At 44.5% G+C, this 15,772-nt stretch overlaps 2 protein-coding genes across 4 annotated transcripts in view; one reads left to right on the forward strand and one right to left on the reverse strand.

The window, feature by feature from the left end:
- Window positions 1-5,557: 5,557 nt before the first annotated feature.
- On the reverse strand, window positions 5,558-14,811 carry SPCS2 (signal peptidase complex subunit 2). 2 transcript variants are annotated; one of them, XM_058186066.1, is made up of 6 exons: window positions 14,558-14,811; window positions 10,720-10,807; window positions 9,183-9,266; window positions 8,004-8,164; window positions 6,591-6,725; window positions 5,558-5,816 (listed from the first exon to the last, which is right to left on the reverse strand). In XM_058186066.1, the coding sequence occupies exons 1-6, from the start codon at window positions 14,794-14,796 to the stop codon at window positions 5,630-5,632; spliced, it is 894 nt and encodes a 297-aa protein (XP_058042049.1). In that variant the 5' UTR covers window positions 14,797-14,811; the 3' UTR covers window positions 5,558-5,629. The 2 variants fall into 2 exon arrangements, with proteins under 2 accessions (XP_058042049.1, XP_058042050.1); XM_058186067.1 differs by lacking the exon at window positions 10,720-10,807 and having other exon boundaries at window positions 14,558-14,710.
- Window positions 14,812-15,772, forward strand: part of XRRA1 (X-ray radiation resistance associated 1) — a 40,310-nt gene continuing 39,349 nt past the window's right edge. Inside the window, exon 1 of one of the 2 annotated variants that reach the window (XM_058186056.1) lies at window positions 14,812-15,006. The gene's annotated coding sequence lies outside the window, so the exon portion shown is untranslated. The remainder of the gene's footprint in view (window positions 15,007-15,772) is intronic. The other variant, XM_058186057.1, reaches the window with a different exon arrangement.

Below are 15,772 nucleotides of genomic sequence, written 5' to 3' on the forward strand. Positions count from 1 at the left end.
TCCCCTGGGGGCCGCCAGCCGACATTGCTTGGCGGACGGCACCCTGAGAAGACCCTCTCTGTGTGAGCGTACGGGTCGGTGGGAGGCATAAGGTAACAGCAGGCGGTCCCGTAAGTACCTGGGCCCTAAGCCATGGAGCGCTTTAAAGGTGGTAACCAAAACCTTGAAGAGCACCCGAAAAACCATAGGTAGCCAGTGCAGACTGCGCAGAAGTGGTGTTACCCGGGAGCAACGTGAAGCTCCCTCAATCACCCACGCAGCTGCATTCTGGGCTAACTGGAGTCTCCGAGTGCACTTCAGGGGTAGCCCTATGTAGAGAGCATTGTAATAATCCAGACGAGAAGTGACGAGAGCATGAGTGACTGTGCATAAGGATGATAATGGTCCTTCAGAAGATGGAAGAGAAACTACCAATGACTACATTTCCGTAGCCTAATATCTTCACTGACCTTATACCTTTGGCTTCCATGATCCGCTAGGTCAAGGGTCTGCAACCTTAAACACCCAAAGAGCCATTTGGACCCGTTTCCCACAGAAAAGGAAACACTGGGAGCCACAAAACCCTTCCCCGTGCCTGACTATTTTTTGAGCGGCCATAAAACTAGCATCAGTAGTTGAATTAAACGTTCTGTTTTCTTCTGAAACTTTTCTTTTCTTGGATTTATCCATGGTTGGCTGACCGGGGGTTGAAAAGCTCAATATATTGCATGCCGATGGGTGTCGCACAATGGCGGTTGTGACGTATATTTTGAGTGACAGGGAGCCGCAGCAGAGGGGTGAAAGAGCCCCATGAGGCTCCAGAGCCACAGGTCACTGACCCCTGTGCTAGATGGAAGTCCCACCAACCTTTCTCTCTTTTGCAGGATTAGATATGGAGGATTGCTCAGGCAGAAAGTGTCCCCAGAACCCATCGATTCTGCTTTTGAAAGCACTGTGAGTATCTCCATCCCGTCTCCCCCAAGCTTCTCCTTTTCTTTGAAAAGCCTGGGGGCTCCTGAAAACTGCCAATGGTTTGAAAGCATCACCCCACCTTGGCCCATCGGTCTATGATTCCCGTCACCCCTCCACCTGGGGATGGAAGAACAGAGAGGAGAACCTTCCAACTGTCTTGACCGGACAACTTCAGACTTTGGAGATACTGGCCCAAAAGCTGGAAGTTTCTCCATGGCTCATATGGTAGATCTTTGCCATTGACTTGAGTCATTAAGCGGAAGAAGGTCCAGAGCAGTGGAAGTTAATGGGGTGCTGCTAGGGCTTGAAGGTCCAGGGCAGAGTCTGGCTCTTCGGTCAGTTCCTGAAGATAGGAACAAAACCATCTGCAAATCGGTAAGTGACCTCTGAACTCTTTTGCTGAATGGTGAGATTAAAGCCTAATGATGCACGCTTCGTACCCCTTGTCCACTTCCCTCTACCTGCTTGCTTTGAGTGACAGATTCTCCGTTTGTAGGGATCGGTGGCGGAATCCATTGAGGAGTCCACGGAAGGATCGGCAGGGAAAAATCCAACCCCAAACCGGATCTGAATCAGGATCATGTGATTTATTGGATGAGCTTTCCCCCCCCCCCCCCAGCCGTTTCCACCTTGAAAGACAACATGGCTTTTCCCTTGGGGCTTTTCTCAGCCCTGAATTGCTCTGGGACTCCAGAAAGAAAACATGTATTAAATAATAGCCACAGATACCATTCTAATGAGTCGGTTGCTTTTTTCATGCCCAGCCCCAGCTCGGATTGGGGGGGGGAACTGGAGGAAAGCACCCTGAGTTGCAAGAGAAGTTTAAAAATAAATCAAGGGTGGAATTTCTGGGTAAGGATGGATAGATGGATAGATAGATAGATAGATAGATAGATAGATAGATAGATAGATAGATAGATAGATAGATAGATAGATGATAGATAGATAGATAGATAGATAGATAGATAGATAGATAGATAGATGATAGATAGATAGATAGATAGATAGATAGATAGATAGTTAGATAGATAGATAGGAAAGAGAGAGAGAGAGAGAAAGAGAACATAGAAAAATGGATGGATGGATGGATGATGGATTACATAGAAAACAGAGATGGATGGGTGATGAGAGAGAGAGAGAGAGAAAGAAAGAGAAAGAGAAAGAAAGAAAGATGGATTGATAGATGGAGATAGATAGATAGATAGATAGATAGATAGATAGATAGATAGATAGATAGGAAAGAGAGAGAGAGAGAGAGAGAGAACATAGAAAGATGGATGGATGGATGATGGATTACATAGAAAACAGAGATGGATGGGTGATGAGAGAGAGAGAGAGACAGAGAAAGAAAGAAAGATGGATAGATGGAGATAGATAGATAGATAGATGATAGATGGGCAGATAGATGATAGATAGATAGATAGATAGATAGATAGATAGATAGATAGATAGATAGATAGATAGATAGAAAGAACATAGAATGATGGATGGATGGAGATGGATGGATGATGGATTACCTAGAAAACAGATGGATGGGTGATAAATAAGAGAGAAAGAAAGATAGATAGATAGATGATAGATAGATAGATAGATAGATAGATAGATAGATAGATAGATAGATAGATAGATAGATAGATAGATACAGATAGACAGACAGGTATGTAGACAGGGAAAAGGGAAAGGGGAGGGGAGGGGAAGGGAAAAGAGAGAGGAAAAAAGGAAGGGGAAAAAGGAAAGGGAAAAGGGGGAGGAGGAGGAAAAGGGGGGGAGAAACAAGGAAGGGAAAAGGAAGGAAGGAGTAGGAGGGAAAAAGGAGAGAGAGAGAGAGAGGAAAGAAACAAGGGGGGAAGAGAAAGAAAAATGGAGTAGGAAAGAAAGGGAAAAGGGAGGAAAAAAGGATGGGAGGGGAAAAAGGGGAAGGGGAAAAGAGGAAGGAAGGGATTCACAGCCAGTTTTCTATCACTGGAACTTGACATCAATACGAGATCAAGGCTTCTGGGTTTGTTATTATTATTTTTAATTAGCAGATGGTGCACCGCAGCTTCAAACCATTTGAAAATCAAATCCAGAAGGTGACCAGAGGCAAATCGTGGGCTGCTCGGAGCACAACACCAAGAGTCTCTGGTAGGAGCCGAGGAAGTTAAGCAGAGACTGGACTGGACAGCCACCTGTCTGAACCAGTAGAAAGTCTCCTGCTTGAGCAGGGGGTTGGACTAGAAGACCTCTGAGGTCCCTCCCAACTCTGATATTCTAACCTTCTAAGTCTGAAATAAGCAAATACAAGGAATATGTGCAGGGGCCCAGAGCTTCACAGAGGGATTCAATGCATCTGAGGCGGTCCACCAATGATGCTCCATCACTGGAGATTTTCGAGAGAAGCTTTCGAGATCTGGAGATTGGAGAAAAAATGCCTAATGGAGCTTCTCGGTCATTCAGGTCATGGTTGTCCCAAAGATGCTTTTGTCAAAAGGCAACTGGTTGTCGTTTTTCCTTGAAAATGTTTCGCTTCTGATCCAAGGAGCTTCATTCAGTTCCGACTCATCCAAGAAGCTTCAGTCAGAACTGAATGACGCCTTCTTGGATGAGAAGCGAAACCTCTTCAAGAAAAAAACAAAAATTCAGTAACAGAGTTGTTAATGCCTGGAATGCACTACCTGACTCTGTGGTCTCTTCCCCAAATCCCCAAAGCTTTAACCAAAAACTATCTACTATTGACCTCATCCCATTCCTAAGAGGTCTGTAAGGGGCGTGCATAAGAGCACCAGCGTGCCTACCGTTCCTGTCCTAATGTTCCCTTTGATTGTATCCAATTTCGTATTGTTTATTCCAAGGTGTGTTCTAAAAAAACAGCTTTAGAGAAGTTCCATCTGCAATTCTCCACAAGACTATATTGTAAATATTGGAAACCAGAAAGTACACAAGAAGTATTCTAGCAGGAATGAAAAATATCCCAGTTCTGCACTGCAATTATCTTAAGAAACATATGCACGTCTCTATTGCAAATCAGTAACTTGTTCCCTGATATTATTTCTAATTTTTACCCTCCCATTTGATAGTGTCTGACTGTCAGAGACTGGAGTTTTCTTGACAACCTTTTCCAGAAGTATTTACCATTGCCTCCTTCTTAGGGCTGAAATAAAGTGGCTGGCTCAATCACCCAGCTGCCTTTGTGCTCAAGACGGGATTAGAATTCATAGCTTCCCTGTTTCTGACCTGATGCCTTAACCACTACACTGAAGTGGCACTCTCTTTTTTTAAAAAAAAATATCTTGCAATATTTATAATTATATAATTAATTTATAGCTTTTATTAAAGCTTTGGGCTTAAAACAAAGCTGTGCATGAAACTTCTTATAAATCCCTATATATTCCCCAAGTGAATCAGATGAGCCCTGTGTGGATGTATGTGGAAATTATTAGAATTGCAATCTCCCCAAAAAATGACAACACTCCGTATCCCACTCACGAACAATTCCACAATTGTCATTTTAAGTTTTTGTCTTTTATTGGGAAAACCCCCCCCACTATTTTTAGAAAACGGCAGTTTATGCAAGGAACAAAACAGAGTTTTCTACCTCTTTTTTTTTTTAACTGCATGGATAAAATGCACCAAAAAAAGGGACAAAGCAGAGATGGAAAATATTTTTTAAATCATCAGTTTTTCCTTTTGCAGACAGACCTCGACTTACAACAGTTCATTTACTGACCGTTTGAAGTTAACATCTGTAACAATTCACTTAACAATGGTGGCAAGAAAGATCGTAAAATGGGACAGAGCTCACTTAACAAATGTCTCACTTAGCAACGAGAAATTTTGGGCTCAATTACGGTCGTAAGTCGAGGAGCACCAGTATCTTCAAACCTCCAAAATCAAATTCCCACTCCCCAAAATAGATAAAAAAAAGTGGGCCTTAACAAATCGGTTAAACGACAGACATAATTGAAAAACACAATCACAATTAATTGAACAGTCATTCCCTGCCGAAATCAAATCCCAATTCAGCCTTTGATTGTTTGACAATGCCCGCAGAATTTAAAAATAAAATAAAATTTAACAACAACAAAAAAAAATAAGCTCAACTTTTCCCATTCCAAAATTGCTTTGCGAATCGAGGTTCCCAAAGCCTTAAAATGTTTGTAGGTCAGGGTTGAACTGTGGGGATCCTTGGTGCTCTCTAGAGCTTGGCGATTTTCTTGCAGGCATTTCACAACCCAGCTAGGGAACGACATTAGTGCAGTGGGGATGCTGCACAAAGGTGAGGTTACTTTGTTTGGTAATGAAAGAAAATGCAAGAAAATTGCCAAGCTCAGGCAGCACCCAAGAATGTTGATCTTAAAGCAGGGATGTTGACTTTGCCAACTTTTAAGACTTTGGGGGACTTCAACTTCCAGAATTCCCCATGGCTGGGGAATTCTGGGAGTTGAAGTCCACCAATCTTATAAGCGGTCAAGATTGGACATCCGTGGTCTAAAGGGAAGCAAAACCAACCCCAAATATAGACCCTAAAGTCTGCTTTGCAGGTCCTGGATTAAAATCCTCTTTTGCTCAAAGGAGGGAGGGAGAGAAAGGAGGGAGGGTTTCAGGACAAAACGAAGGAAGGTTGCCGTATGTTCTGGCTTTGATTGCTTTATTGACTTTTAAAGCTCAGCATGATCTAAGCGGGAAGATGGCCGGCAGCCTATTTCAGCTTCTTTTCCGTCATGAGGCTGTCGTGAAGCTTGGAGACCTCGGGTTCAAAGGTTTCCATTACTAAGGTCCCATTGCCATCGAAGAATTTGGCGATGGATCGGGTGAATTCCGCCTCTCTCTGCTGCCTGCTTCGGCCGCTGATGAATGTCATCTTCAGGCTGTATTTGTCATCAAACCTGCCAAAAGGGAAGGGACCCAGACAGGATGGCTCAAGAACCACCCGGCAGGTAACGCCGGGGGTACTTTCCAAAACTCAGTGAAAGGAAGGGAAATATAAATTATAAAACAACGTAACATAAAATAACATAAAACATAAAACAATACAGAACAATGTAATGTAATATAAAATACAAATACAGACAAATAATAATACAAAATAAGGTAAAATAAAGTGAAATATAAAATAAAAAATAACATAATGTAAAATATAACATAAAATAAAGCAAAATTTAAAAAAATGAATAAAATATAAAATAAAATAAAAATACAACATATAAAATAAAAAAGTAAATAATATAAAATAAGGTTAAATAAAAATTGAATAAACTATAAAATTAAAAATTAAAACGATATAGAATGAAAAAAATAATAACATAAAATAAACACAAAATAAAATAAAAATTAAAAAAAGATAAATACCAAATAAAACAAAATAAAGAATAAAAGATTAAATTGTGACCTCCTGATGATAGAGGTACTCCTCACTTAATGACCGGTCACTCAGCCGTGGGTTGAGAAAAGGTGGGAACGCTTTTGCTGAGTTTGCAATCCAAATTATTTTGCGGCTGCATCCATGCAGGATGGCTTCAACATAACTCTGGGCATGGGGGGAGGGCCAATGGCTGGGCTTCTGGGACCTGCCCTGATTCCACACACACACACCCCTGGGATAACCCTTTCCCTTCTAGGCAGGCTTTAGGGGGTCCTGGGAGAGAAAGGGGGGGGGTTACCTTTTCAGACTGGAGGAAAGCTGCCAGATGTCGTCCGGGTCCATTCCTGTGGGGTCTTTCCTGTGCGCTACCAGGAAGATGCTCTTCTCCTTGTATGAGGTATAGATGGTCAGAATTCCCATCATTACGAAATACGTTGGGCCAGGTTAAAGAAAGAGACCAGAATCATAAAATCCTAAGGGACTTCAGAGGTCTTCTATCTAGTCCAACCCCTGTCCAAACTCGGAGACCTTATCATCCCAGACAACTGGCTATCCAACCTTTTCTCGAAGACTTCCAGTGATAGAGCACTCCAAACTCAAAGAGGCAAGCTGTTCCATCCATCCACCAAGCCACCTACCCACCCATCCATTGATCCAACAATCCAACCAACCAACCATTCATTCACCCATCCGTTCATCCACCCATCCATTGATCCATCTACCCACCCACCCATCTCTCTCTCTCTCTCCATCCATCCATCCATCTCCAATCCATTGATTCATCCACCCATCCATCCATCCATCCATTGATCCATCTACCCATCCATCCATCCACCCATCTCTCTCCATCTATCCAGCTACCTATTCATATCTATCCATCCATCTACCCATCCATCCATTGATCCATCCACCCATCTCTCTCTCCATCCATGCACCCATCTATCCACCCATCCATCCATCCACCCATCCACCCATCTGACATCTCTCTCTCCATCCACCTATCCATATCTATCGACATATCCATTGATCCATCCACCCATCTGTCCAACAATCCACCCATTCGTTCATCCATCTGTTCATCCACCAATCCAATGATCCACCCACCCACCATCTGACCCTCCATTCATCTCTCCTTCCACCCACCCACCCTCACCCACCCATCTCTCTCTCTTTCTCTCTCTCCATCCATCCATCCACCCACCTACCTAGCCTGTCTGGCTCATCCAGATGCTTGAATGTTGATAAATTGTTTTAATTTTGGATTAGGAGCTGCCCAGAGTTGGTTAAGAGAATGGGTGGCTATGTAAGGGCATAAATCAAAATTAAGTTCAGTTAAAACAAAACGGAAAATTCTGAAGGAATGGAGACCACCCATCTGTAGAGGTCAGAATAAATACAGGTAGTTCGCTATTTACAACCGCTGGTTTAGTGACCAAAGTTACAACTCCGGCCCACGAGAAGACCCTGGGATAAAGAGATAATAAATGAGATAAACCAGCGGTTTCTTTCCACTCGAAAATGGGCAGAGCATCAGACTTGGGAAGCTCAGCTAAGCCGAGCATTCCCTTAAACCTGGCACCAAAAAAAAAAAAAAAAAAAAAGATGGCAGGAAACTTAGCTCAGGCCTTCCTAGTTGCCCAACAAAGCAACCAGCAACGGCTGGAAAGCGAAGAATTCTCTTTCGAGACAGGGAGCAGCGGAAAAAGGATATGACACCACGCAGACGGCAAGCACCGGCTTCGATTCCGGAAAGGGGTGAAGATAATCCCATATTAAAGCCACAATGGCGAAGAGGCAGGAGATGGTGCAGATGATAAGGCGCCCGTCGATCAAGCAGAAGTTCTCTACGTATTTATACTTTTCCAAAAGGACCTGGTGGGGAAAGGAGGGCCCACGTCAGCCCGGGACTTGCACCCTCAAAGGGAAGGAAGGGGTTCGCCGATAAGAAGAGAATCATTGGGGCTCAAGGTTGGAATGGGGGAGGGCTTGGCGAACCATCATCGGTGCTAGGAGGGAGGGGGCTTTGCAGAAAGGAGGAGGGGGGAGGGAGGAGGAAGAAGAGGACTACGAGGTCCTTGGTGCTCTCTGTGTTTGCTGGTTTTCTTACAGATATTTTGTGACCCAACTGGGGATCTCTCCCTCCATGCTGGATGGACGGGACTGGGGTTTGCACGGAGGAGGAGGAGGGAACTATGGGGTTCTTGTTGCTCTCTGAGCTGGGTGGTTTTCTTGCCGACATTTTGATAACATAATCAGTGCTAAAAGAGGAAGGGGGGCTGCAGAGAGAAGGAGGAAGAGGTAGAAGGATGAGGATTGTGGGATCCTTGGTGCTCTCTGAACTTGGTAATTTTCTTACCGATGTTTGGTGACCCAACTGGGGAACATCATCAGTGCTAGAAGGGAGTGGGGTGTGCAGAGAGGAGGAGGAGGAGGAGAAAGAGAAAGAGGATGACTATGAGGTCCTTAGGTGCTCTCGGAGCTTGGTTGTTTATGCTTGGCAGACATTTCATCACCCAACTAGGAAACATCTTCAGTGCTACAAGGGAATGGGATTTTTGGACTGGAGGAGGGAAAAGAGGAGGAGGAGAAAGAGAAGAAGAAGAGGAGGAGAGGGAGGACTGGGTGCTCTCTTGAGTGTGGTTGTTTTCTTGTAGGCATTTCATGACCCAACTATAGAACATCATCAGCGTTAGAAGGGAGTAGGGTTTGCTTGTGATGAGGGAGCTGTCAGGGAGGCAGATCAACAGCTTGAGAAGGAAAGGGGTCCTTAAGCAATGCATGAAAACAAGCGGGGGGGGGAGGGCTGGGGGAATTAATAGGAAAGACATCGGAACTGGGGGGAAGAGTCCATCTATTCTATTCCAAAAGGGAGGAGGGTTTTTTTTTTTACCTTTTTGGCGGAGTCATCCAGTGAATTCTTCACCGCTGACCCGTCCCATTTGTCCACTTTCACGGGTTTGTCGTCGATTTTCCACTGTGAGGCAAAAAAAGTTTAGAAACAAATTTAGGGGGTTAGAAACAAATTGGGGGGGGGAGGAGGAGATGGCAAATGCTTCCTCACTTCCGCCCCGTGTTGGATTCACACAAAATTAAATTAAAACAACTGAATTATGCTTGGTAGGTTGTGTGAAGACTGTTGTTTGTCTTAACAAGCACTACTCTGGACCTGGTTGTGAAATTCAGATTTAACAACACAACTGCTGCTGGTGAAAAGACACACACAGGGTCGTCTTAGCAATTACATCAGAATTTAGAAATCATGAAGGCAGCCAGAATTAGCTTTCGTATAAAGCATTTCATCAATAATAGCTCAGGCTGTTAAGAAGCCTGTTATTAAAACACAGCTGCCTGCAATTACTGCAGGCTCGAATCCCACCAGGCCCAAGGTTGACTCAGCCTTCCATCCTTTATAAGGTAGGTAAAATGAGGACCCAGATTGTTGGGGGGGGCAATAAGTTGACTTTGTAAATATACAAATAGAATGAGACTATTGCCTTATACATTGTAAGCCGCCCTGAGCCTTCGGAGAAGGGCGGGATATAAATGTAAATAAATAAATAAAAAATACTACAATGAAACATGCGACCTTGCAACAATACAAGATGTCTTTTTTTAAAAACAAAAAAAATTGAGAAAAAGGAAAGGCGTACTTTCAGGAATCCTTAGGGGCAGCCATCTGCCCGAGAGAAAGTAATGGCGCTCACTTTTGTAGGATTCCAGAAAGTCCGTAACACAGGAATGGGCAACTCTGCAACTTTAGGACCTACGGACTTCAACTCCCAGAATTCCTGAGACAGCCGGCTGAAAGCTTTGCTCACACAAGCACAAAGCCCTAAGCACCAGCCTGAAGATGACGAGTGAGACCTCGTTGAAACGTCGCCAAGATACTCTCAAGCTTACATGGGAAAAGTCCTGAATACGCTAAGCCCTACATACCTATACCTGTGAAAACCTACGAAAATATATTATACAAGCATTAGACTTACTTCTTCAATGATAATTTCACCCACTATTTACCCAAAGCTCTTACTGGGCAAACTCTTCATCAAAACTGTATGACAATCAGGTGGATCACCCCCACCCACCGATCCCAAACCCCCAAGGGGACACACACACAACAATATGCTGTCCGATATGCTATGTAGCATGAAGGACCTAGTGCCAATGTTAATATTAAACATACTCCAATTTTCCTGAAATGCCAAATTTCTAGCATCTTCTCGTGCAAAAGCCACGAGGGTCTTGAACCCCGTAATAGCACCTGACTAAAGCAAGCAGAAGCTGGATCATGGCTGCCCGTGGATGCTCTCATTCGAACTTTGGAGTGCTGCTAGAGACGGGGAATTCTCGACCATTCTTTTTTTAGCAACCATTCAAAGCTACAGCAGTTTTGAAAAAAAGTGACTTAAGCCGTTTTTCACACTTACGTCAGTTGCAGCATCCCACTGGCCATAGGATCGGACGCTTGGCAACTGGCTCATCGTCCCAAAGTCACTGATCTCCGTTCGCGACCTTCTGCTTGGCAAAGTCAATGGGGAAGTCAGATTCACTGAACCACCACGCGGCTAACTTAAAAACGCCAATGATTCACTTAACAACTGTGGCAAGAAAAGTCGTAAAATGGGGCAAAACATACTTAAGAACCGTCTTGCTTAGCGAGGGAAATTGTAGGCTCAATTGTGGTCGTAAGCCGAGCACTAACCTGTATATGAACACAGCCTGCTGGAGTCAATCAATTAACTCTCTTATTAATGTCTAACTAATGTAACCTTACCTCACTTCTCATTTTGGTGCCTCTTCCTCCTACCGGTTGACTTCCTGTTGCTAGCTTCAAAGAAAGACACATCATCCTTCCTGAAACCCAACAGCCATATCTAAAAAAACTCAACTGTCAACGGTCTGGGATGACAACTTAATTCTAACCTTTTTTAAAAAAATCAAATTGGGCAGTAAACCTGCTTGTGGACCAGAATGCCCTCAGGCAAGAGCTGAAAGGCTCAGATCCAGACAACACCGTGTGTTTTCATTCTCAACACAGAAGCAAGGAAAAGAAAGCAGTGAAGTCAATGCTGCTATAAAAAGCAAAAACCGACGTCTGGACAGGACTAGAAATGAATAATTATTTGATTTTTTGTTTTCAATCTAAGGAAAGCTGCACAGGGTGAGGGAATCTGCCTGTGAAATTGAAATGAGACCAGAAGAAAACAGAGAGAAGGACATGATTCCCTTTAAGAATAAATAAGCGCAGCAAAAGAGGAAGGATTCCACACAGTACTTCAGACGTTTAAATACAGGTAGTCCTCGACTTATGAGCACAAGAGAGTCCAAAATTTCTATTGCCAAATAAGACATTCATTTAGTGAATTTTGCCCCATTTTACAACATTTCTTGCAAAAGTTGTTAAACTAGCAACATAGTTGTTACTTTGAGTTTCCTTGTCAGAAGGTCACAAAAGGGAATTGTATGACCCCGGGACACGTAAATATGTGACCGTCATAAATATGAGTCAGTTGCCAAGTGTCTGCCTGTGGGGATCCTGCAACGGTTGTGTGAAAATCAGTCACAAGTCACTTTTTTCAGTGACGCTCTAACTTCGGATGATCACTCAACAAATGGTTGTAAATTGAGGACTTATCGGTATGCGTATACTCTGATACTTGGGAACTGTAGCATGAAAAAAAGGATTAAAACACCACCCTCTGAAAAGCCAACCCAGCATTCCAAAGATATGGTCACTACTGTGTTCACAAGGCAAAGTTAAGAAACGTGGGTTAAGATTTACGTAATATGATGCAGGGATTAGTTCACCTTAAGCACACCAATTTTTGAGGGTGTGTGTATGTGTTTAGGACGCTGTTCAAATCCAGCTTGGTCCAGTGGAGTCATTTTTATTTTATTTAGCATATGGCCTCTACAGCAGTCATGCAGTCACTGACATACCACACTAATAAATAAACACATTACACAGGTAGTCCTCCATTTACGGCTATGCTTGAGCCCAAAATTTTTCTTGCTAAGGGAGACACTTGTTAAGTGAATTTCCCCCCATTTTATAATTAATTGTATTTTAATAGTATTTATATTGTAATATTATTGTTTATTTTATCTGGCTGTGAACCGCCCTGAGTCCTTCGGGAGAAGGGCAGTATAAAAATTTAAATAATAAATAAAATAATATAATATAACAACAGAGTTGGAAGGGACCTTGGAGGCCTTCTAGTCCAACCCCCTGCCCAGGCAGGAAACCCTACACTATCTCAGTCAGATGGTTATCTAACATTTTCTTAAAAATTTCCAGTGTTGGAGCATTCACAGGCAAGTTGTTCCACTTATTAATTGTTCTAACTGTCAGGAAATTTCTCCTTAGTTCTAAGTTGCTTTTTTCTTTGATGAGTTTCCACCCATTGCTTCTTGTTCTACCCTCAGGTGCTTTGGAGAACAGCCCGACTCCCTCTTCTTTGTGGCAACCCCTGAGATATTGGAACACAGCTATCATGTCTCCCCTAGTCCTTCTTTTTATTAAACTAGACATACCCAGTTCCTGATGAAAGGTCACGATTATGACCTTTCCTGCCACAGCTGTTAAGCAGATCACCGCACTTGCTAACTTAGTCACATGTTTGTTAAGGGAATCTGGCTTCCCCATTGACTTTGCTTGTCAGACGATCACAAAAGGGGATCACGTAATCCCCAGTACAGTGCAACTGTCATAAAGACAAGTCAGTTGCCAAGCGCCACAATTTTGATCGCATGTCGTGACCTCAGGACACTGCAAATGTCATAAATAACGCCAGTTACCAAGCATCTGACTTTTGATGACATGATCTGCAACAGTCATTAAGGGTGACAAACAGGTGTAAGTAACTTTTGAATGTGTCGGTATCATTTTGCTAAATGCTAAATGAACTATTTCAAGTTGAGGACCACCTGTACGTACCAGCACAAATATCAATGTAAATAAATAATCAACCAACACACATACTATAAAGTAATTTTACCTTATAAAGTAGTTATAAGGTAATTTTATCTTAAATTAGTAGATACAGACTCATAAATAAAAAGTGCACAATACAACATAGGAGATAAAATACTAATTTAAGGTAAAACTACACTCTCCCTGCAGCTGTTAAGTTAGTAACATGGTTGTTAAGTGAATCTGACTTCCCTGTTTGTCAGAATGTGGCAAAAAGCGGATCACGTGACCTCCAACCGTCATAAAGACAAGTCAGTTGCCAAGCGCCCGAATTCTGATCGCATGATGTGACCCCGGGACACTGCGAATGTCACAAACACACGGCAAGCATCTGACTTTGGATCACGCAACCAGGGGGATGCTGCAACAGCCGTTAAGCGCGGCAAACAGTCATAAGTCACTTTTGTCTGCGTCGCTGTCATTCCGGACACTAAATGAACCGTCGCAAGTTGAGGACCACCTGTACATACCAGCACAAATATCAACAGAAGGGCCGGTTAGCTCAGGCTGGTAATAGCCTGTTATTAAGAACACCGAAGCCTGCAATTATTGCAGGTTCGAGCCCGGCCCAAGGTTGACTCAGCCTTCCATCCTTTATAAGGTAGGTAAAATGAGGACCCAGATTGTTGGGGGGGCAATAAGTTGACTTTGTAAAAATATACAAATAGAATGAGACTATTGCCTTATACACTGTAAGCCGCCCTGAGTCTTCGGAGAAGGGCGGGGTATAAATGTAAACAAAAAAAAAAATAAAAAATAAAAATAAATAAAAATAAAAACATCCAACAAGAGACACATACAAAATCATATTTTTTTTTAAAAAAAAATACGTGGACAATTCAATATATACAAGATTTAAAATCCTAAATATAAGGTAGAACTACGGTCTCCCTGCAGGGTCAACCCGTGTGAATGCGGACCCTTAGAAATTCCCAGCTGGCCAATCAACGACGAGCAGCTCTTACTCTCTCCCCCCTCCCACCCCGCAAATCTGCGTCTCCCAGGCGGGCGGCTGAGGATTCTGGGAGTTGTAGTCCCGGCGCTTCTGACAGGCGCGGGGTTATCCCAGCGGGGCTCGGGCTCTCTCTCCTGAGGCGGAGAGGCCCCCTCAACTCCCGGGGCGACGTGGAGAGCCAGCCAGGCCGGCCTACTCGGGGTGGGGAGACGCTGCTGAGGAGAACCGGGAAGGGGAGGCCTTCACCCCGGGCGTTCTTCCCTGCCTCGTCCCGGAGGGGCCTTCTCTCGCCCCGCGACGCCCCGGAGGCCGAGGGGCCTCCCGCCCGAGCCGCTACCTTGTCCAGGATCCCGTTCTTGTTGGCTCCGCCGCCTCCGCCTCCCGCGCCGCCGCCTTTCGCCGCCATCTTGGCTCCTCTTTTTTCCCCCTTCGCGACCTGTTCGCCGCCGATTGGCTGAGCGGGGAGAGCCCGGCGCAAAGCACGCCGGGGCGGGGAAGCGCCGCCCTATAGGAAGCCGCGCCCGCGCGCGCGCGGAGCGGCCTGGGAAGTGGAGTTCCCGGCGGGCGGGTTGCCATGGCGACCGAGGGGCATCGGGAGGGAACCGTGAGGGAATCGTGGTTCTTTGGACCGGCGAAAGGAGCCCGAGGAAGGAAGGAAGGAAGGCCGGCTGGTTGGGGTTGAAGCCGGAGTCGGAGCCGCCGTCCTCCCTCCTGCGGAGGTGGGGGGGGGAGAGAGAGAAAAAGCGCGGGAGGCGTTCTAGCCACGGGAGGACGCGACGCTCTATGGTTTGCTCACACCCCCCCCTTTATTAAGAAACTTTAATTATGTCCTTTTTTCCCCCCTCCTGTTCATTCATTCATTCATTCATTCAGCTGTTTTTCCCCAAGTTGGGGGCTCTTTCCAGCCTGGGAATTACAAAGCCCATCTCCTGCCCCAGCTGGTCTGGCCCCACAACTGGGGCGGCTGTGGATTATGGTTTATGTCGTCCTCGCCCGTCACATACTGGGGGAGGAATAGAATGCAACGAATAAGGTAGAAGGGACCTTGGAGGTCTTCTAGTCCAGCCCTCTGCTCAAGCAGGAGAACCTATACCATTCCAGTCTATTCTTAAAAGCCTCCAGGGATGGGAGCAGCCACAACTTCTGGTGGCCAGATGTTCCACTGGTTAATCGTCCTCGCTGTTCAGTTTCTCTTTAATTCCAGGTTGCTTCTCTCTTTGGTGAGTTTGGTTCTCGCCCTGGTGCCTTGGAGAATAATTTGAGCCCCTCATCTTTGTGGCAGCCCCTCTAATATTGGAAGGCTGCTATCAAGTCATCCCTAGTCCTTCTCTTTGTTAGACTAAAAGAGTTGAAAGGGACCTTGGAGGTCTTCTAGACCAGTGGTCACCAACTGGTGGTCCGCCAGAAAATTTTGTCGGTCCGCAGAAAAAATATTTGCATTTTTTATATTGTACTAAATACTATTTATCTTTTTAAAAAATTCATATTAGTGATCCTCGAGATTTAAAATTATGTATTTAGTGGTCCCTGAAGTCTGAAAGGTTGGTGACCC

Source organism: Ahaetulla prasina, chromosome 5 (assembly GCF_028640845.1).
Source record: "Ahaetulla prasina isolate Xishuangbanna chromosome 5, ASM2864084v1, whole genome shotgun sequence".
Classification (NCBI taxonomy): Eukaryota; Metazoa; Chordata; class Lepidosauria; order Squamata; family Colubridae; genus Ahaetulla; species Ahaetulla prasina.

Bases quoted from the DNA above. Each gene is read 5' to 3' on its own strand.
- SPCS2 (XM_058186066.1), bottom strand. From the start codon at position 14,796: ATGGCAACCCGCCCGCCGGGAACTCCACTTCCCAGGCCGCTCCGCGCG. The intron at 8,165-9,182 runs GTAAAAAAAAAA...TTTCCCCACCAG, and splicing joins TGGATGACTCCGCCAAAAAG to GTCCTTTTGGAAAAGTATAA. The intron at 5,817-6,590 runs GTAACCCCCCCC...CCCTTTTGGCAG, and splicing joins CTTTCCTCCAGTCTGAAAAG to GTTTGATGACAAATACAGCC.